The following is a 22,465-nucleotide window of genomic DNA, read 5'->3' on the forward strand; positions in this document are numbered from 1 at the left end:
CAGTTCAATTAGCCAAAGGCTTAAATTGGATGCCCTGCACAGATCCTGAGTCTTGAATCCCTTCTCTCGTCTTGCAGCATCACAAATTGAAATGATTCCTCCTGTTTGCATCCCCCCAGTAGAGCACCCTCCTCCCCATTGACGCAAAATAATTTTGTCATCCTTCCTCAAGGAAGTACCAATAATTTTTTCCTCCCCCTCACCTACTCTCCCAGTATCTTGGCAAACGGAGACTACTTTGCCTTGCATAATTGAGCATCCCTGGGCTACAGCGAACCATTGTTAGACTGGGACATACGGGCTTTCTATTGCCAACCCTAGGAATGGCCTATATGCCTATGTTCTGCCTCATTATGCTCTATGCACCATTGTTCTACATAAATCATTTCTTCTAGCACAGCTTAGTAAATGAATAAAATCTAAAATGCTTTCTACAACTGAAAAAAAACCCAGTAGTTTGATATGAGGAGTGGTCTGCCAGTGCCCCTCTAAATTCAAGAAAGTCAATTTTGGGATTTGGCAGAGAAGCTTTTGGTATTTAATATTTCTGCCTCACTCGGTAAATTGGGAGAAAGTAAAGGTGAGAAACAGATTGTGAGCAAAAAGAAGACTGATTAGAGAGTTGGTTAATCAACAATGTGAAAGAGTAAGGAAAAGAAGAAGTAGCAGGAGTGAGCAGGGTAGCAGACGTGCGAGTAGTAAGGGATTGAGTTGAACCAGAGAGAAATATGTACCATAAGAGCTTTTCACAAATGGAGGCTGAGTGATGGCTGTCGGGGAGGGTTGAAAAGAATGCAAGCAGACAAAAAGAGGAAGAAACAGAAAAGGAAATTAGTACAGGTTTTCCTTTATTCTAATTTCACAGAGGGAGAGTTCTAAAAGAGGGGCGGCAGAAGGAAAAGTGGTTATGAAAGATGAAGGCAGATTGGGTAATAAAAGGGAACAAAGGGAAAGTGACTATTCAGAACAGATGCAGGAATGGGAGATGATGGGATAGGGTGAGGAAGAGATGGAAACATTGAAAGATAAGTTGAAGGTAGAAGAGGAAATAAAGGTGGAGGTTTATGTACCATTTAAAGAGTCAAATGCACTTTAGGAGTAAATTGTTCAAGCGGAGAGAGTGGAGTAGAATTGGGAAGAGGGAGCAAGAAGTGAAGAGAAAGCGAAGGATGCTGCAATTCTTGCCGAAGTAAAATGCAGAAGAAAGGAGAGTCAGTGTTTAATAGTATAGAACATATTTATAGAGGAGAGACCAAAGGAGATGAAGAAGAGGTGTATGGAGTATACTGATGATTTGTGTGGTAGTGCTCGTTTTGTGGCCCTCCTTTGATCTCCCTTTTGCTCCCTTTTTGTGTCTCCAGAGCTGATGGATAGCCTGAGGCAGGCCGAGCAGAGAAATTGGAGCCTGGACCAGCACCATATCGCCAACCTGTGTGACTCTCTCAACCACTTTCTGAACCATACAGGATTGGCACCCAATCAAACCCAGAGCCATGCAGGAACAGGGGCCTGCATGCCACCCACATCTAGCTCCTGCGCCATGAATTCTGGCAAAGCAGAGCATGGACTCAACCAAGGTACGGGACTGAGCTGGGCAGATAGCTAATCCAAATAGCCAGATTAGCATGCAGGTACATGGACACAACAAAGGTGCACAAACCTAGGGAGTACATAGCTGTCCTCAATACCCATTCATTGGCATGGACTCAACTAAGTAAAAAAAAATGTTCTGTACTTTTATTCCTAATACAAGTACTCTAGTAGTGCAGAGCATAGACTGAGCTAAACTATGCATAAGCTAGGCAAATTGGACAGAAGATAGGATGGAGACGGGTAGAGGGGTAATTGCTATTAGTCACTTGCAAATTTATATCACGACTGAGAACACAGGACAAGGACGTTTATGTTTTTTGCCAAACTTCTTCTCCCACATATTTTTAGAGGGGCATACTCTTGAATCGTTTGCATCCTTCTGCTATTTAGGAGGTGGTCGAAGAAAGTAACTTTGTTAACTTTAAAAATGTTTCATTTGTGGGATGTTATTAATGAGCCTCTTATGATTTCGACCTGTGCACCACGACTCAGCTGTATCCCTCTTTAGATGGTTTTCTTCTCCTTCTGGTCACAGACGGATGGGGTCTTCAGGGTTGACCAGAACAAAAGTTTAGAATTTATAATCATTTTATTTTGGAAAGTCAATGATAAATTGAGGTGTTTTATTTATTGTAGCGTTTTTTTATTGTTTTGTTGTATATAGCCTAGTTTGTATTGCATTGTGTTAATTTAATGTTCGAGGCATATGAGCTGCAGGTTACACACTTGCATTAGATCGCCATCCGGTATTGGGCTCGGATGCTTGCACGTTGTTGTTGTCTTGGAAGAAGTCTTTGTAGTCACGAGATAGGGGACTCCTCCCTTGGAAGATAGTGCGCATGGGCATTGACTCCATCCTTAGATTGTTTTTTTTCCGCCATTGGGTTCGGATGCAACTTTTGCGCTCCGGTTCGAAATCTCCATTTCAAACTTTTTCGCCGCGCAAAACTTCCACAAACTCTTCGGATTGACTTTGAACATCTTCATCTTCGTGCCTTTCATCGGCTCTATTCCGGTCGTCGACACGGGCCGCTGGGCCTATCCTCGCCGTAAGGCCTACGGCTCATGCAAAGGACGCCATTCAAGAAATGCCCCCAGTGTGCAGCAAAATTTCCGCACAGTGACCATCATAGGGTCTGTAACCTGTGCCTCTCACTTGAACACGACGATTCCAGCTGTCCAGCCTGCGCATCCTTTCGATCGAAGAAGACTATTCGAGATCGAAGGGCTCGACGTCACATCATGGCGCAGAGATCAGCTCCGGAACCAGACGAAGGCCCGGATGTCCCGGAAGAAGATTTCGAAGCTCCCAATCGTGTCAGAGGAAGAAGACTCAGACGACCCCATCACTCCTGGTGAACGAGTGAGTAATACTGCCCCTACCCCAACCCCACCACCACCACATCCAAAGGCACTTGTCAAGACTTCTCCTGCTGGCCCCAGTCACGACCGAAAACACACTTCCGAAGCCCAGCCTCCAGGCCCGGCTCCGAATAAAAAGACAAGCCTTCCAGTAGCTCGGGACCGAGCAAACCTCACCTAATCGTCCCGCCGGCGCATTCGGAACCGAAACCAAAGGAACACTCTGCTCCGAAATCGGTTCCGACGCCTTCCACCTCCAAAGACAAATCGGCCCGAAAATCTCGAGGTCCGTGGATAGCCCAGCTTCGAACGCGTCCAAGCCTAAAGATCCCGCTTCGGCTCCAAAACCAAGACCCTCGGAACCAAAAGACAAGCCTAAGGAATTTACCACGCCTCCTAAGGCCAAAGACCATAAAACTCAACACCATCCGGACCTGAAAAAATCGACACCAAAGGCGTTTCCCGAGGAAAAGGAACTTTTTCACCCAGATCCTGTCGATCCTAGGCAGAAAAAGATTTATATTCATCCTGAATCAGGACATGTCACAGCTGTGCCATGTAAGAAGAGGAAGTTAGACACAGCACCTGCCACTCCAGTGCCTGTGAAAAAGGACTCTGCTACATCACCTATGCCTCCTTCTCCTGTACTTCCTTCTAACCCACCTCCTCTCCCTAAATCTGTTACACCACCTCTGCCTGTAACTTCTCCACCACATACACCACCTTTAGATGATGATGATGACCAAAGGGGTGGGGGGTGACCCAAATGACCCGTTCACAGATCCAGACCCACCACAAGATGATTGGGAATACCCTGTCCCAACAGATCTACCAGACCTCCCAAGACCCAAGCCATACTCCTCAAAACCATCTCCCCAAGACGATAATATTGTTTTTGGACAACTGCTTAATAGGGCTGCCGTTTATCACGGCGTCACAATGCACTCAGACACAGCAGAGGAGGACTTCCTTTTGCATGCATTTGAACAGTCCCAAAAGACAGTGCAAATATTGCCAATGATCAATGGAGTCATTAAGCATGCCCCTGATGTGTTCAAAGATCCCGCACGTGCTAGGATTCTTAACCCTAGAATCGATCAGAAATATAGACCTGCCCCTGAAGACCCTGCTTACATTAAGGGACAGCTGCCTTTGGATTCTCTAGTAGTTTCCAACACTAGAAAGCGCGCCAACTCTCAAAACTCTGGGGATGCGCCACCCCCGATAAAGAATCCAAATTAATAGACGCTTCTGGCAAAAGGGTAGCTGCGCAAGCAGCCAATCACTGGCGCATAGCCAACACACAAGCACTGCTGGCTAGATATGATAGGGTCCACTATGACCAACTGGAAACCATATTACAACATTTGCATGACCGATATAAAACCCAAGCAAATGATCTAATCCAAGAGGGCAAGCTAATTTCAAATGCGTCAATTAAATGCGCATGCGACTCTGCCTCTAGATCCATCAATACCAGTGTACTCCTTGGACGACAAGCCTGGCTGTGCATTTCAGGCTCTAAACAGGAGGTCCAGACTACTATCCTCAACCAGCCGTTCAACCAAGAACAACTTTTTGGCCCGGCTGTAGACACTGCACTTGAAAAGATGAAGAAGGACACTGAGACTGCTAAGTCCATGGGAGCGTTACAGTCTCCACAAACACGTGGCTCCTTTCGTTGCTCCTTCTATAGAGGAGCCTCCAGAAACATGGGCACAGACACCTCATCTTCGTTTAAAGCCAATACACAAACTTCCCCCAATAGAGGATATTTTAGAGGCGAATACAGAGGGAATAACAATAAAGGAAGAGGCCGAGGTAATAACACTCGCACCTCCCCCACTACAAAACAGTGACTTCCCTCGGCTTCCCCCACACCATTCCACCCGGTCGGGGGAAGATTATCACAGTTCCTACCTGTCTGGAATTCCATCACAACAGACAAGTGGGTAAGACAGATTATCCAGTATGGTTACTGCCGGGAACTTAGCTAACCCCCACACATACCACCTAATCAGCGCCCAATGTCCACAGATCATCTCACGCCCTTAAAACAAGAGGTTATCTCACTGCTTCAAAAACACGCAATAGAGCCTGTTCCCTTACAACATCAAGGAACAGGGGTTTTCTCGCTGTACTTCCTAATACCCAAAAAGGACGGGACTCTAAGACCGATACTCTACCTCAGACCCCTCAGCCTATATATACACTCGGAACATTTTCATATGATCATTCTCCAACAAGTGCTCCCACTGCTACAACAAGGCGATTTCCTTGCCACATTAGATCTCAAGGATGCTTACTTCCACATTTCCATACATCCTGCTCACAGGAAGTATCTAATGTTTGTAGTGGATGGACAACACTATCAGTTCAGAGTCCTTCCATTCTGAGTCACCACCGCACCCAGAGTATTCACAAAATGTCTTGCGGTAGTTGCAGCACATCTGAGAAGACAACAGATCCATGTCTTCCCATATCTAGACGACTGGCTAATAAAAGCCAAGTCATTCAACCAATGTGTTCAACACACTCACCAAACCATCCAAACATTACACCACTTTGGGTTCAGGGTCAGCTACACCAAGTCGCATCTCCAGCCCTCTCATATACACCAATATCTGCGGGCCACAATAAACACCTCCACAGCTCTAGCATATTCCAGCCTAGCCAGCATACAAACCCCCATCACAAAATTTCAAGCCCAACATTCTCTCCCAGCCAGAGTGTTCATGCAACTCATAGGCATGATGGCATCTTGCATTTGTATTGTACCTTATGCAAGACTTCAAATGCGCACCTTACAGGAATGTCTAGCACATCAGTGGAATCGGGCTCAAGGACAACTTACAGATCTGGTTTTGGTAGACAGCCGCACACATCGCTCTCTGCAGTGGTGAAACACAAAAAACTTGTCCAAGGGCGGCAATTCCTCTAACCTGTTACACAGATAGTGCTCAAGACAGAAGCATCACTCACAGGATGGGGAGCCCATCTCCTCGGACATACAACCCAAGGCAAGTGGACCACTCAACAAAAAGTGCTCCACATCAATCACCTAGAACTACTAGCAATATTTCTAGCTTTGAAATCATTCCAAGTACATGTACAAAACAAAGCTGTCCTTATCCGGACGGACAACATGACAGCCATGTACTACATACAAAACGGTACACATTCTCTGCAGCTGTCCCAGCTCGCACAGAACATTTGGAGATGGGCCATCCCACAAAATATATATCTACTTGCTGAACACCTTCCAGGACTTCACAATCCGATTGCGGATCTGTTAAGTCGACAAACACAACAGATTCACAAATGAGAACTACATCCCCAAGTTCTTCTACCATTTTTCCAGATGTGGGGCCAACCAGACATAGATCTGTTCGCCACACACGAAAACGCGAAATGCCCAACCTTCGCCACCAGGTTTCCACACCCATTGTCCAAGGGCAATGCGATATGGATGAACTGGTCCGGCAGATTTGCGTACGCTTTTCTGCCACTCCCACTGATTCCACAGTCTATCAAACTAATCTTAGTAGCTCCCACATGGGCACGCCAACCGTGGTTCACAACACTGTTGGAGCTCTCACTAGTTCCGCACCAAAAACTACGCCTGTCCCCATCCCTGCTAACGCAGAACCATTGAGAGATCAGACATCCAGATCCATGTCCGCTGAATCTGGTGATGTGGCTCCTGAAGTCTTAGAGTTCGGTTACCTTAACCTACCACCGAACTGTATGAACATCATAAAGGAAGCCAGACGCCCTATTACTAGAGCTTGCTATGCTGCAAAATGGAAAAGATTTGCCATTTACTGCACCAACAACCATATTGATCCACTGGATGCCTCCATCCAGAGTATCATTTGCTACCTACTGCACTTGCAAAGATGTAATCTAGCATACTCATCCATATGTTTACATCTAGCAGCACTTGCTGCTTATCTGCAAAACAGACAACACTGGACACGTTTTAGAGTCCCTGCAATTAAAGCCTTCATGGAGGGCCTGATAATCATTTCTCCTAGGTTACCAGCCTCTCCAGTGTGGAGTCTAAATATTGTTCTTTCCAGGCTCATGGGACCCCCATTTGAACCTTTACATAAATGCAAACTGCAGTTCCTCACATGGAAAGTAGCTTTCCTTATTGCCATCACCTCTCTTAGAAGAGTAAGTGAGATCCAGGCTTTAACCATACAAGCACCATTCCTACAATTACATCGTAACAAGGTGGTTCACAGAACAAACCCAAAATTCCTTCCTAAAGTCATCTCTCCATTTCATCTTAACCAAACAGAGTTGCCAGTGTTTTTTCCAAACCTGGACTCCGTAGCGGCGAGAGCTCTACACACAGTGGATGTAAAAAGAGCACTGCTTTAATACATTGACAGAACCAAATCCTTTCGCAAAACAAAACTGTTCGTAGCTTTCTCCCCACCGCATAAGGGTAATCCCATCTCCAAGGCGGGGATAGCAAGGTGGATCGTCAAATGTATCTAAATATGCTACCAGAACGCGAAACGCACATTGACAATTCCCCCTAGGGCGCATTCCACACGCAAACTAGGGGCCTCTATGGCATTCTTAGGGAACATTCCCCTAGAAGACATTTGTAAGGCAGCAACATGGTCTACAACACACACCTTCACTAAACACTATTGTGTTGACGTGCAAGCGAAGCAGCAAGCTTCTGTGGGCCAAGCTGTTCTTAAAACCCTCTTTCAAACTACTTCAACCTATACAGGTGACCACCGCTAGGGGAGATACTGCTGTACAGTCTATGCAAGTGTTTGATCTGCAGCTCATATGCCTCAACGGAAAATGCTACTTACCAGTATGCATCTGTTCTTGGCATGTAGAGCTGCAGATCCTCACACGCCCACCCACCTCTCCGGGACCTGTATCTGTTCCAGTTCTATCTTACTTAGATATACACACATGGACATCTTTTTCTTTCTACTAACTCCATTTCCCATCACGGCGAAAAACAGTCTAAGGATGGAGTTGATGACCATGCTCACTATCGTCCAAGGGATGAGTCACCTATCCCGTGACTACAAAGACTTCTTCCAAGACAACAACAACGTGCAAGCATCAGAGCCCAACACCAGATGGCGATCTAATGCAAGTGTGAGGATCTGCATCTCTACATGCCAAGAACAGATGCATACTGGTAAGTAGCATTTTCCTTACTCCAGTATTAGAACTTTCATAGATTCATATGCTTGAGTCATTCCCCCATCGTCGAGATGGGAGTTCCCGGTACCTTAGAAAAGCAATGTCACAATAGATATAGAACATGGAGGCCTTAGGCCTTTTTGTTTAGTAACATGTCTCCGTCCTTATTAAAAAAAGACCAAATTTAAGAGTCAACCAATCGGATCATACCACCCATTAGAACCTTCCCTAGAGAAGCTGCATTCACTCTGATTTTCAGAGCGCTAGTGCCTACACCTAATATTACACTAAGAGAAATAAAGGTGAGCTTCTCCCGGGAGGTAGGTGGGTCGCATGTGAATCTATGAAAGATTTCAATACTGGAGAAGCATATTTTGCAGAGATACAACACATCATGAGGATGAAAACCATAATACAGAGAAAGTCAAACAGCAGAGAAAAATGCGTGTAAACAGTTGAAGCGGATGGTGGGAAGTCTAAAACGGCTCACCTTTATTGAAAAATATGTCCTACTGCTGCATCTTTGAGCATGTCTGAATCCAGACAGTAATGTTGCATGATGGTACGTGAACTTTTTCAGATTGCTGCTCGGCAGATATTTGGTGACGACACCCCAGCAAATGCCATTGGATATGGCTCTTGTGGAATGAACTCATACTTTGGAGTTCAAAGGCCAACCTGCCTTTTGATGACCGAAAAGAATGGCTCTGGATATCCATCTGGATATGCTATGTTTTCTTAGAGGAAAGCCCTTCCTTGGTGCGCTGTAGGCCACAAAAAAATGGTTGGTTTTTCAAAAACTCTTAGTTCTGTCCAAATAAAACTTTAAGCACCTCTTGATATCCAGCGAGTAAAGTGCTCGCTCAGCTGACGTTTGATGATTTGGAAAGAATGATTTGAGCATTACAGGCTCATTGAGATGAAAGTCCAGTGGGACTTTAGGAATGAATTTCGTACTAATATGTAAAATAACCAGGGACTCCTATCTTGATGAGGGAGAATGATTCAAGCATGTGAATCTATGAAAGATTCCAATTATGGTGAGCTACAAGTACAGGTAAGTAACGTATTTTCTTTCAGAAATGTTTGGATTCCATAATTTGCTTTGATAGTTTGGGAAATGTTTCATTTTGGTTTTGTTGTAGTTGCCCAAGATGGTTCCATGGCTAGACGAACGCAGTGCGTATAAATAGTGCATATCTTGGGACAGAAATGCAGATTGGTGCATAATTTGCGGAACATTTTGACCCAGAATACCGGAACATTTGAAGCAAAAGCTTTGGATTCTGTACGCCATGATGTTTGGAAGGAGTCGGGAGCTGGGTGCTTTGTAAAAGGCAGCCAAAGCAGAATTCTTTAAGAGGAGTAAGCCATGACATTTTAGATGTGAACCCAGGTGGCATTAAGCTCAGTCAGAAAAAATTGTTTCTTAGGCGGTATTGCTCTTAACATCTGATGCATGTCTGAGGTGAAGCTCACCTTCTCCAGATCAAAAAGCTCCTTAAATCTTTTTTAAAAGGAACCATTTAAGTGTGCTACATTAGCATGGTTAGGCCAGTGGAGTAGCCGATGATTACTATTTAATTTGCAACCTGGCTCCTTCCCCCTGGACTCAAGTCACTTGGGAGTGGTGCTGGTGTCCTGTTTATGCTTGCGTCATTGAATGATAGTGACACAGGAGTCATAAGCGGCATTGTGGCTACAGCTTATTTGGAGACATGGGTGAGTGTTGTGACCTCCAGTGGGGAACATTAATCTCATGACCTCAAATGCTTCTAGCGACTGAAAACATTCCTGAAAGCGGAGTTCCAGTTTCATCACCAAGAAGGTAGTCTCAAGGATTGTGATGCTGAAGGAAAGCTATTGACCTGTGTAATAGGGGCTAGGATTTTATACCCCTAAGGAGATGAAAAAATAATTTTAAAAGGTGGGTTGAGGCACTTTACCTTCCAAAGCAATAATGACCTAATTATTAATTTTAAAAGGGTCAGGGGTTGGTCCTTTGTCTCAAAACAAAAGGATGATTTTCTTTTATATTCCCAAAACAACATAGAGACGTGTGTGCATCTCTCCCTATAAACAAATAAATGCATATAATTAATGTAATTGTATAATTACATGGTGATAAAAAATAAATGAATAATGCTTTTCAAAGTGTAGTAATTTTGTATTAAAATTAAATAGCTTATTAGAATAACCGATTTTAATTTTAAAAGTATATATAAATGGAAAATACACTTGCCTTCAGTGATGCAAAAACACACTGATGTAAAGACTCACGCTGTAATAACCACAGTTTAATGACTCTATGTAATTGTCTGCGAAATAATAACTGACATTCATATCACGTAAGGAAAAACATATGCAATTAGAAAGGCTCTGAGATGTTGCCAGGATCTAAAAGTGACACGCACTCCAAATCATTCGCCTCTCGGAGGTGACAAAAACTGTTGTGCATGATCCCTTGCCCTCCCTGCATTTTCTGCACCTGTGCAATTTAAAGGTTTGCGTTTTTCCTCCCAATACTCTGTTCTCCATCCTACTCAATAAGAGTAACCCTAGTTAGACTTCCTCACAACAGTACAGGATTGGGTGGTGTCTCTTTTTTGGGCAGCAGTAGCCTTTGATGGATTGATGCATTTGCCATACTACTGCCTGTGAGCATCGACTTATCACATATTTATAATCAGAAGCTGCTGATGTCACAAATCTCAGGCTACTCTTCATTCTTCAGTGTCCCTTAGTTTTCAGAATGTTTTGTGTGACCTTCTTTTTGTTTAGAAAAACCGCTATTAATCATAAATTTATACTTTCACAACCAGAGCGTGGCTGTTGCTTCCGAAGTGTAAATGGTTTAACTACTAGATGCTTTTCCCCATCACTGTGACCCGCAGCTCATTTTCTTTGTTGATTATTTTCCTTTCAGAGGTGCATTCAAGTACTCTGCTATGTTTGTTGAAGAAAACATTAACAGGTGAACACAATATGTTGAGTCTTGCGAAGCCATTTGCGAGGCTGTTTGAAAAGCCTTTGTAATACTGTGGAGACAGTTGTGAACTAGAGACTGGCTGAGGAACGTCTTCAGAAACCTTTTACTCTCACTGGTTACTGGACAGCACATATGGTGGTTTCTGTTGTTTACCAATAGCACCGCATAGCATTGGATACTTTGTACATTACCTAGATTACAAAGTGCTCCCTTTCTGCTCTTGACCTCTAAACGGTAGCTAAGTCAGGCAGATGAGGCAGTGGTACTGGCTTCAATACTTGGAGAGAGTGTCACCCAGTAAAGACATATTGTAAAATCGATGTGTAGCTTAATGGGTAAGTTAAAGTACTGCAGTTAAGATTAGACACACCAGAGAAAACCAAAAGTCCTAACACCTTCCTAAGCCATCTTATGCCCCCTATAAAAGTAAAGGTTTGTTGTGCTTAAAAAGTGCAGTCTAGAATTATGTTCAATATATTTCTTCTTTACATTTTTAACCGTGTTATTCATGCCTCCGAGTGACCCCGAGTCAAAGGGTGCTTCCTAGTGTGAAGCACCCTTTGTAGTGCCTTTCCTTAGCTGTGGAAATTTTTCCACACCACACTGAAATTGCAGTATTGAACAAAATCTTGATGTTGAAGATAGTTGAAAAAATGCTTTTCTCCTCTTCATCAACCAGTTGCATTATTCAAAAACAATTTTGTATCTGATTGACAAATCTCGAATGTGGAAATCACAATTTTAAACAGTAACTATACAAAAGTGTTTCGAGCCAACACCTCACCTTTTTCAAATGGTAATATCTCAAAATATATAAGCTGATAAGTTATTGTAGGATTTACATCAATCCACAAATGTTGATGTTGCAAGCAAAATTTCCTAAAAGGGCTACAATGGTACAAATGCATATTTTTTTTCTTCTTCTTCATCCTCCAAAGCCCCGTCGACTTTTGTGCCCTGCACTGCATGAAAACCTGTATGCTGGCATTTAGCTGCAGAACTCTGAGTTCCAAATTTGATGCAGATTTGTCAAGAGGGTCAAAGGATAGTCAAAGTAAAAAGTGACTTCCCATTGGAAAGTGAAGTTAAAAAGGGAGGTTTTTATTAGTTTACCAGCCACTACATATTTATGGTTCAGTTGGTGTTTTCATTGAAAAGGTATTTTTTGATTTGCCTATAAACTTTAACCCTGTGGATGGATTTGCACACAAACTATCTGCTTACTCAGTCATTTTTAGTTCCTGCATGCCAAGATTTGTGAAGATCTATCCCCTGGACAGAAAGTAAAATGGGGGCATGGGGATATGAATTAAGTAATTTCCTTTTTATCTTCCATCGGAAATTTTGTTGACCTCTATAGCCTGAACCGCTTATTTTTCTTGGAATTACAACTTCACACAGAAGACGATCCTGTTTTTGGCTTGGTGTAAATCTGTTCAGTAATTTCTGACATATAAGCAAAACAAACACTAAGTGGGATTTAGAGGAGTAACCCTCTGCTGTTTTAACTTGTGATTCAAATCTCCCATATCCTGTCAGTCACATTTTTTTAAAAACCAAATGTGATTGGTGCAAAGAGGGATGATTTCACCGGACTTGCAAGTTTAGCGCTGTGAACAAGAAATTTCCTCAGACATTGGGTGCCAATCCCAAAGGTGACATCACCCCATGGCAGTGGGTCCCGGGTATCCAGAGGCATGAAAACACGAAACAAACACAGATAAAGTCCTTACGGCACACAAGTCTGAACTGACCCACAAGCTTGCACTGGCCTTTATATGTGATGTATTATTAATACTGCGTTTTGTACCTGACTTGCAAGTTGCTTCTGACTTGTGAGTTTCAGCCAACGGAAAAAAGCACAAGCAAAGTCAAACCATAAAATACGGTCTGTCTTTCCCAGAAAGCCCAGTGGTAGTGCTATATATATCTATTTGTGGCCTGTGTAGCTGTAGATACACATACTGTGCGTACTCCTGCCTTGTTGTGTTGCCACTTTGTTTTGCTTCGAAGAAGTCTTTCGAGTCATGAGGTATGGTGACTCCACCTATTGCTGGTAATACACGTGGGCATCGACTCCATTGTTACACTATTTTTATCTGCCATTGGGTTCAGACGTGTCCTACCGAGCTCCAGGTGTAGCCACATGGCGTGGGTTGTCTCCGAGCCCTTTCGGATCCACCAGCCTCATTGGGGCTTACAATCCTCACGTCTACTCTTGGTTCAAAGTGTTGCACACGCTTCCCTCAACTCCGTGACCAAGACCTTTTTGATGCCCTGCACAAGGCTTCACAATGGTCCGGCTATAACGGAAAGAACTCCATTCCGATACTGCTAAAGTGTTGAGCCAAATACCCGAGGTCAGACCTCCATCAGGTGTGCAACCTCTTTCTGTCCCAGGACCACAAGCAGGCGGCTTGTTTGGTGTCTTGCTTTCTGGAACAAAAATATTCTCCGATACCGTCCTGCATCAGTCACTCGTGGTAAGTACAGACTTGCCACCCCCCACCCCTCAACACTAATGTAGAAGCTGAGAATCGCCCTTGAGTAGGTCGAGCATTAAACTCACACGCTTGTCATGAGGCTTCTGGTCCGCCACTGCCACAAGGCCATGGTCTGATCTGACACGCTGCTTCGCATCTGTCACCCTCCTAGCTCTTAGTGCCGAAGTCTTAGACAAAGCCATGCCCTCCGGCTTCAGCCACCTCACCGGCTCTGGTGTCAAAAAACACCCTCGAAGCCTTCCTTGGAGTTGAGCAGAGGTCTCCAACCTTTTCTGTAATGAGAGCTACTTCAGTTCAGTGAAAATTGTTGAGTTACTGAAAGCCAAGTTGCTCGCACATTGTTACCAGACACCTCTTGCCCAGCTTCACTGACTTTAAACCTAAAGTCCATGGAGTCCGATATTACGGTGCGAGTCTGTGAGTGCATGGTTTGTGGGGAAGTATGAGCATGTGTGTGAATGAATGGGAGTATGTGTATGGGTGACTGAGAGCCTGTGTCATGTACTTGTGGTACAGGACATACCTTTTGCCATATGTGGCACCGTTACATGTACAACACAAACATACACCCCTTTTTAAATGGGAGAAATTTAAAGTGCAGAATATGTTCTGCCCAAATGTTTATATTAAGGAAGATGTTTCTGTACTTGACATTTCTCACATGTGTAAAAAAATGGCTGTATTTTTCGGTTATAGCTAAGGCACTCCGTTTGCCAGCCACTGGAGCAAGATGCCTGCGGTTTGTAAATGGGGCACTTTCAAAAAGCAGAAAATTAAAATGAAGAGTTAACTTAATGATTAAGTTAACTGTTCATTTTAATTTTGTCACATTGAAATGCATTCAGAAACATCATTTTGTTGTCATGCTCTACTATTTAGTTGAGAACTTTTATTTAAGAGTTAAATACCTCAGTGCTTCAGTTCCTAATCGCTGTGACCCAAATAGGTCATAAATCTGAGTGGAGCTCTGGTCACTGAGCCTCCTCTATCTGTAGCATGCTAAAGTAAAATAAACATAGCCTTTCCTAAACTTTAAATGTAAAACACAATACTTATTTATTGCAGTTCCTAGTTGAAAATGAATTCAAGGCTGGGAACTACTCTGAAGGCTTCTGCGAGCTACTGGTAGCTTGCGATTGACTTGTTGGGGTCACGTGGAGTCGAGACGTTCAGAGCTGAAAACTGGCTCTGTGCCGGCAGGTCAACACACATCTTCAGCGCTGAAGCGCCTTGCATCCATGGCGGCTGCTTCCACCGCCTCTCAGGAACCAGAGCAGCCCACTTTCCAACATCTACAAGAGGAGTTCAGCACCAGGCAACAGCGCATCCTCATCTATCCTGAGACCATGCGGATCCTAGCGTAGCCTCTTCTCAAGGCAAAGGACCTTGTTCCCTTTTGAGGAATCCTTTAACCCACCGCCGGCGCCCAAGATTCCTCAGCACCATGACATATCCACCTCTCCACCTCCTCTGCCCTTCCTCCCTCCACTTAACCTTTCATTTCTTTTTTTGCTTTCCTCCATCTCCACCTGCCACCCCCTCACCACCACCACCACCAGCAGCAGACCCATCATCAGACTCTCCTAGGGGATCCTCAGTCTGGTTTTCGTGGAGACATCCCCAGGTCCCTCAACCCACATCCTCATGATGACCCATGGGATGACGGTTGTCTATCTCCCTGGGGATACAGACCCTGACCTTTATACTGCTAAGCTATTTCCAACGGACGACACTACCTCAGATCATGAGGTTCAGCAGAGGGGTAGCTACCTTCCACAAGGTGCAAAAGCCTAAGCAGCAGGAGGGTGGTGACTTCCTAATGAAAACCCTCTCTTCCACCAAAAGGGCCATGCAATATTTACCCATGTTAAAAGGGATGGTCAGCCTCCTCTGACATCTTTGAATAGCCGGTAAAGGCTTGAATGATCACCCTAGGGTTGAATTTTAAAATAAAAACAAAATACTCTTCTCACTCTCCTTATATTAGAGGCCAGCTCCCACCTGATTTCCTGATAGTCGACACGCCTATAAGCGTGCCAATGCCATGGGTGATGCATCCCCTCTCGTCAGGAAGAATAAAAAGATAGACGCAGCAGGAAAATGCTTTGCTGCCTAGTTTACTACACAATGGCGTATTGCCAATTCCATAGTTTTACTCTCCCTATATGATAGGGCACACTGGGATGAAATGGAGTTGCTTCAACACCTCCAAGAAGAGATGCTTGCACTCCTCAGCAAGGGGGAACATAGACTCTGTGCTGCCACAACACAGCAGTAGAGGAATGTATTCCCTGTACTTCCTCATTGCCAAGAAGAATGGGTCACTAAGGACCATTCTTGACCTCCGGCCACTCAACAAATACATCCTGTCGGAACAATTTCACATTAACGTTCCAGGATGTCATACCACTACTTCAGCAAGGTGATTTCATGACTTACCTACTGAGAAAAGGTAGTTACTTAAAGTAACCACAGTATAAGTAGATGCATCGCCTTTAACACACTTAAAGCCTCAATATTCCTCCTGGCGCCTAAGCAGTTACACAGTGGGCGCATCCATTTGCTTCCGGGTTTGTTATATGCGGGGCAAAAAAACGAGACGTGGCTTATGCTTTCTGTAGTTGACTGGCAGTCCATTCTACAGACCTCAGTAGATTCAGGGCTTCTGCCAACGTTCCACCTAGATGCGAAGGACCTCATTTCTAGCGTGCCATATCAGAATTTCAGGTACTTTTTTGCCAATTGCTGTTGGGGGATATCTAAAGGTGCTTCATAAGAGACTATCTTTAATGAACAAGAATTGATTTGGGTGAAAGTTTGGAGACTGGCTTTTGTATACTTCCAATAGCGAGATTTGAACTGGTTCTTTGAGGCGACAATCAATGATCTAGGATCCGATCGAAAGGATCGAAGGCCCAGCTTTTCAAACTACAATTGGACGTGTCAAAACCACTGGAAAGTGAGGCCTTTGTCAAGAGACAGCAGTTCCTCTACTCCTTTCCGATATGGCTTAAGCTCCTCCGTAGTTCAGATCCCCACCTAATATAAAAGTGGCTTTAGCTATGAGATTTCTCACGCCCTTTTCAGCAGCAACATCAAGAAACATGGGTTGGAGCATTGTTGGTGAGCCAAGATGGTGGACGGGCTCTGAGTCGGCTCCCGCCCGTGCAAGTTATCCCGTCAATTATCCTGATTCCTTGGGGCTGAGGTGCCCTGCGCGACGGCGGACAGCGGTGGCAGCCTGCATGATCTTTGAGGGCCGGAGTCCCGCGCGAGCAGCCGGACACCCGAATGGCGCCCTCGGGCCGAGTGTGGCGTGGTGAGCCGCGGTCTCCAGTCCGTGGAGAGGCGGGGCCTGGCCTTCGAGCGCGGAGCCGCAACGGAGCTTCGCATCGTGCCTGGAGGTGGACGGACGGCGGTAGTGGAGCGGTGCCCTAGGTGGAGACGCCTCAGCCTGGCCTGGAGGTGACCCGCAGAGGATTTTCGGGGCGTTTTGGTCCGGAGCACCGCGAGAGGCGGAGAGGTGCGGTGAGTGTTTGGGCCCTGCGTCAGTGTTGCCCCCTGGTCTTCCGGGCACCACGCTCTTCCCCCCCCCCCCCCCCCCCCCCCCCCCCGGCCGAGTCGGACTGCGGGGGTGAGGGTATCTGGTGGGGGTGTTAGGGCCATACGGCTGCGGCTTCCTGGACCCCAGCGAGAGAGGGACCTACTACGGCTGGCTGGCGGGGTTGGTGCGGATGTCGCGCCCCTCCCCCGAGGGCCCTGCTCGAGTGGTGGCGATTGGATCCTTCGGGCGGCCATTGGGCCTAGGCCGGAGACCCGCGGACCAGGGGAATGCGACTGCGTGCCTGGGGCGGGGTGGTCAGGACTCTGATCTCTGTGGCTCTAGCCGGACATTGGGCGACTGCGACACGTGGCAGGGGCTGCATCCCAGAGGCGGCATCGTAGGCGGTGGGGGCGGCCCACCCTTGGGTCCCCCGGGTCTGGAGCGGCTATAGTCTAGGAGTGGGTCTGCGACTATGACCAAGGACAAGCATGGCGGAGCTGCGGCGAAACAAGGGACGATTGATAAATTTACTGGCCCGGGTGTGGTCGGGGCGGCCGCCGATGGGCCCTCGGCGGCGCCGCTTGACAACGCTGCCCTCCTAGCAGCTATTACGCAGTCCTGTGACATGTTGGACGCCAAGATAGGGACAGTGGACTCGGATGTGATGTTGCTGCGCCAGCATCTACGCAACGCGGTAACCCGCATCACAGAGACCGAAACTAGGGTATCGGGTGTGTAAGATGAGATGGTGACGCTGAGGAAACGGGTGGCGGCCTTGGAGTCGACCCAGCGGGGTCTTGCGGGCAGGGTCGAGGATGCAGAAGGGCGGGCCCGCAGAAACAACCTGCGCTTTGTGAGTTTTCCGGAGGGCTGCGAGGGGAATAGCATGGAGCGCTTCCTTTCCCAATGGCTGGTGGGCTGGCTCCCGCCGGATTCGCTGTCCCGTTGCTTTGTGGTGGAGCGGGCGCATCATGCACTAATTCAGAAGCCGCCGGTGGGGGCCCGTCCGCGGCCAGTTATTGCCAGAATTTTTAACTATCATGATAGGGATGTGATTCTCCGCCAGGCCAGAGAGAAGGAGCCCCTTCAATTTGAAAATTCCCGTATCCTGGTCTTTCCGGACTACACGCGCATGGTCCAACAGCAGCGCCAGTCTTTCCTGGCGGCCAAGGCTCGGCTGCGAGAGCTTCATTTATCCTATGCCCTTCTTTATCCTGCTCGCCTGAGGGTGGTCTACGAGGCTCGTACATTGTTCTTTGATTCGCCTGAGGAGGTCTTCAAATGGACGGATGAGACAGTAAAGCTGCGTCCCCATACGCCCCCGGGTAGGGAATCGGATTCGTCTCAGAATGAGGCGGGGGGAGCTAATGCAAAGAGACAATGGCGATCCAGATCCCGCCGTCGCAATAATCCCGGGGGGGCCCGGCGTAGGGCTGACTCTGAGACTGGCCTTCCGCAGTCTGGTTCCTGAGGGCGCAGGAGCTCCATGTGCCCGGGGTTGGTTTGCTTTTGCCATGTGAGAGGGCTGCTGGCTGCTTCGTCCCCCTGCTGCGCGGGGTTGCCTCGGCCCCAGAGAATGTAGTAAAGGGCAGATACCACCGTAGCAGGTTGCGGGTGGGGTCTCTGTGTGTTAGTTGTGGGGGGCAAGTTGGGGATCCATTAGTTGGGGACTCCTGAGGTTCATGGTTGGGGCCTTGGGATGCTTCTCACCGCGACAGGTACTTCAGCGTTGGTGAGGTATGGGGTGGGGGAGGCGGGATTGGGGGGGGGTGTTGGGGACTGGGGGTTTTGGGTTGGGTGTTGACTACACTTTGGCACAGAGTTGGGCTTGGGCAGAGAGAAACGCCGGGGTCTCTTTGATGATATCATACCATTGTCATTCCTCCCATGGCGGCAGATTCCCAGGGGACTAGTGAGCGAGTAGCCACAATTAAGGTGTTGAGTTGGAATGTCAGGGTGCCCTAGACAAAATCAAGACGGGGGCTATCCTGCAATATGCGAAAAGGGCAGTGGTGGATGTACTGCTCCTACAGGAGACTCACTTATTGGGGATGAAAGTTCTATGCCTCCAGCGCTATGGCTACACGCAAGTATTTCACTCTGGGTTTGTTCGGGGTTCCAGGGGCGTAGGCATATTGGTACATAAGCGGGTCCCATATACGCATCACCGGACCTGGGCAGACACACATGGAAGATGTATCTTTGTCCTGGGGCAGATAGGGGCGGAGCAGGTAGTGTTTGGTAGCGTATACGCCCCCCCCCTCCCCTGTCCTGGACATTTGCTGAGCAACTTATGGCGCGCTGGGCGGACATCCTAGAGGCCTGGGGATTATAGGGGGAGACTGTAATGATGTGATGGATCTCCCCAGGGACCGGCAGCCGGGAGCTCGAGGGCGAGGGGAGGGTGGGCCGACGAAACTCGGTGCGCTGGTCGGGGCCTGGCATGGGTGGATGCCTGGCGGCGCTGCCATAGCTCTGCCCGCGAATATACATTCTTGTCAGTGGCACACAGCTCCTTCTCCCGCCTCAATTACATTTTCCTCTCGGGATCCGTGGAGTCCCGCCTGGAGGAGGCGGAGATTCTTCCGCAAGGACTCTCTGACCATTCCCCAGTGTCGGTGATCCTACGAATGGGGGGCATGGGGCGGCCGTTTCGCTGGCGACTCTCGGGGTGGCACCTGCAACAAAGCGACTATAGGGCTCACATGACTAAGGCACTAGATCAATATCTGACACTGAATGTGGGTCCCGTGCCCGGGGCGGATATGTTGTGGGAGGCGTTTAAGCAGACACTTCGCGGTGCGGATATTTCATACTGTGCGGCGGCCCGCCGTGTGCGCCGAGCGGGGTTGGTTCGGGCAGAGGCCGAGGTCGCAGAATTGGAGTGTAGTGGACGGGGGGGGGGGTTGTATTCCGCCGGCTGCTACTATATGCACAGAAGACGAGGCACGTCAGACTTGGCTAGCCACCAGGAGTCTATTTTACCAGTGGGGGAATAAATCAGGTGCAATGTTGCACAGGCTGTGTCAGGGGGTACATTATACCCAGGATCTCCCAGGGATCGTGGATTCGGAGGGCATGCCTCTTGCGGACCCAGGTGCGCTCGCCAATAGCTTCGCTACATTCTACACATGCCTATATGGTCCCAGTGAATGCCTCACGGGAACGGAAGTGGAGCAATTCCTCTGTGACCACCCTATTACGGCTTTATCGGAGGAGGCTAGGACTAAATTGGATCTCCCGCTTACGGTGGAGGAGTTTGGGGAGGCGTTGGGAGGCCTCAGCCCAGGAAAGGCCCCTGGCCCCAATGGGTTCCCGAGTGAGTTTTTCAAGAAGTACTTCCTCCAATTGGGTCCACATTACACAGCAGTGGTAGAGGAGGCTCGAGACAGTGGATTGCTACCTCGGGACTGGAGGCATGCTGAGATTGTGGTGTTCCACAAGCCAGGCAGACCCCCGGAGGAACATGCCTCGTATCGTCCCATCTCCCTCCTCAACGTGGAGGCAAAAATCCTGGCGAAGGCCCTGGCCAACCGCCTCTTACCCTACATCACCTCGCTGGTCCACCCGGATCAGGCGGGGTTTATGCCATCCCGCGCTACACAACATAATATTCGGCGGGCGCATGTTGCGATTGCGGCGGTGCAGCGGTTGGGGGTTCCGGCAGCCCTGCTGCTGGCGGACATGGACCGGGCGTTTGACTCTCTTAGCTGGCGATATCTGTTCTTGTTACTGCAGCGCTTGAACTTTGGTCCGCGGTACATATCCTACGTGCGGCTTCTATATACGGAGCTCACGGCCTCGGTCAGGGTAGCGGGGGTGACTTTGGCGACCTTCCCTGTGCAACGTGGAACGTGCCAGGGGTGCCCCCTGTCCCCAAATCTGTTTGCCCTGGCTATGGAGCCCTTGGCAGCCTAGGTGCGGATGGATGCGCAAATCTCCGGCTTTGAGTGGGAGAGTGGACTGGTTGATGCGGATGATGTCCTTTTCTTTCTGACGGATCTTGACCGCACGGGGCCCCGGATACTCTGAATTACGCAGATCTTTGGGGAGATTTCGGGTCTCTTCATGAATCCCCGGAAGTCTACCCTGTGGGTGTCGGGGGGTCCGACTCGGATGGGGGAGTGGGCCTTCTCGGTGCGGATGGCGGCGGGGGGACTCAAGAATCTAGGGGTGTTCCTATCCTCTACCCCGGCGGTTTCCTGGGAGCGTAACGTGGTACCTGTCTGGGAGTGAGTTTGACAAGATATCAAACTGTGGGCCCGGATGCCGCTCGCTATATTTGGTCGGTCTGCGATTTTCAAGATGGTGGCCCTCCCTCGTCTTCTGTATCAGCTGCAGAATCATCCGTATACGATTCCGCCAGGCTGGTTCCGTCGGGTGAACTCGACTTTAGGTCAGTTCCTATGGGCGGGTTGGGCGGCTCGGGTAGCCCTGCGGATGTGCTTCCTCTTAACGTATGGTGGGGGACTGGCTACGTCGGATATGCTTTCCTACTATCAGGCCTCCCACCTGCTAGTTCTGAACGAGTGGTGGTACGGGGATAGGAGAAGTCCGGCCTACGCGGTGGAGCGGTAACTGATGGCTTCATACACGATACACACCCTGCTATATTCCGCCTCGCTTCGGTCACGCCTTCCCTCTGTGACGCAGGTGGTCTTTCAGATCTGGTGCCAGGCGCTGACACGAACTGGGTGGTGGAACGTACTCACGCGGGAAACCCCCCTGTGGCATAACAGGCAATTACCTCAGATGGCGGCCCTGTCCGGATTTGAGGGGTGGGATCGGATAGGTATTTCCACAATAGGAGATGTGGTACGAGACTGTGCCCTGAAGTTCTTCCAGGATTTACAACAAGAATTCAGCATGCCGCAGACACAATTCTACAGGTACTTCCAGTTCCATCATGCGCTGTCCCCTAGCCTGGCGGGCTTGGATTCTATAGCTGACTATAGTCCAGTGGAGGCGAAGCTCTTTATGGGGGACCTCCTCGAGCGGAAAATTTCCAAGATATATAGAACACTCGTCATTCATAGTTCCCCCTCACTCCAGTGCCTAAAGGGGTCTTGGGAGGGCGATGTTGGGCTTCTTGACGAGTCGGACTGGACGTAGGTGCTAGCCTCACCCCGGGGGGCAGCAATAGCTATTCGACTTCGCCTCATTCAATTTAAGTACTTACACAGGGCTTACTATACCCGTAGGAGGCTGTGGCGGGCAGGGCTGATCGCTTCCCCGGAGTGCCTCCGATGTGGGCGGGAGGAGGACTCCTTCTACCACACGGTATGG

General features: G+C 48.0%; 1 protein-coding gene across 7 annotated transcripts in view; it reads left to right on the forward strand.

Annotated features, from left to right (window-relative positions):
* Positions 1-22,465, forward strand: part of FOXJ2 (forkhead box J2) — a 302,004-nt gene that overhangs the window by 247,225 nt on the left and 32,314 nt on the right. For 5 of the 7 annotated variants that reach the window (XM_085619900.1, XM_085619899.1, XM_085619904.1 and 2 more), the window contains one exon: positions 1,362-1,577. In XM_085619900.1, coding sequence (XP_085476026.1) covers positions 1,362-1,577 — 216 coding nt within the window. Of the gene's footprint in view, positions 1-1,361; positions 1,578-11,068; positions 11,194-22,465 lie in introns of those variants that run through there. The other 2 variants (XM_085619902.1, XM_085619905.1) reach the window with 1 other exon arrangement.

Source organism: Triturus cristatus, chromosome 7 (genome assembly GCF_964204655.1).
Source record: "Triturus cristatus chromosome 7, aTriCri1.1, whole genome shotgun sequence".
NCBI lineage: Eukaryota > Metazoa > Chordata > Amphibia > Caudata > Salamandridae > Triturus > Triturus cristatus.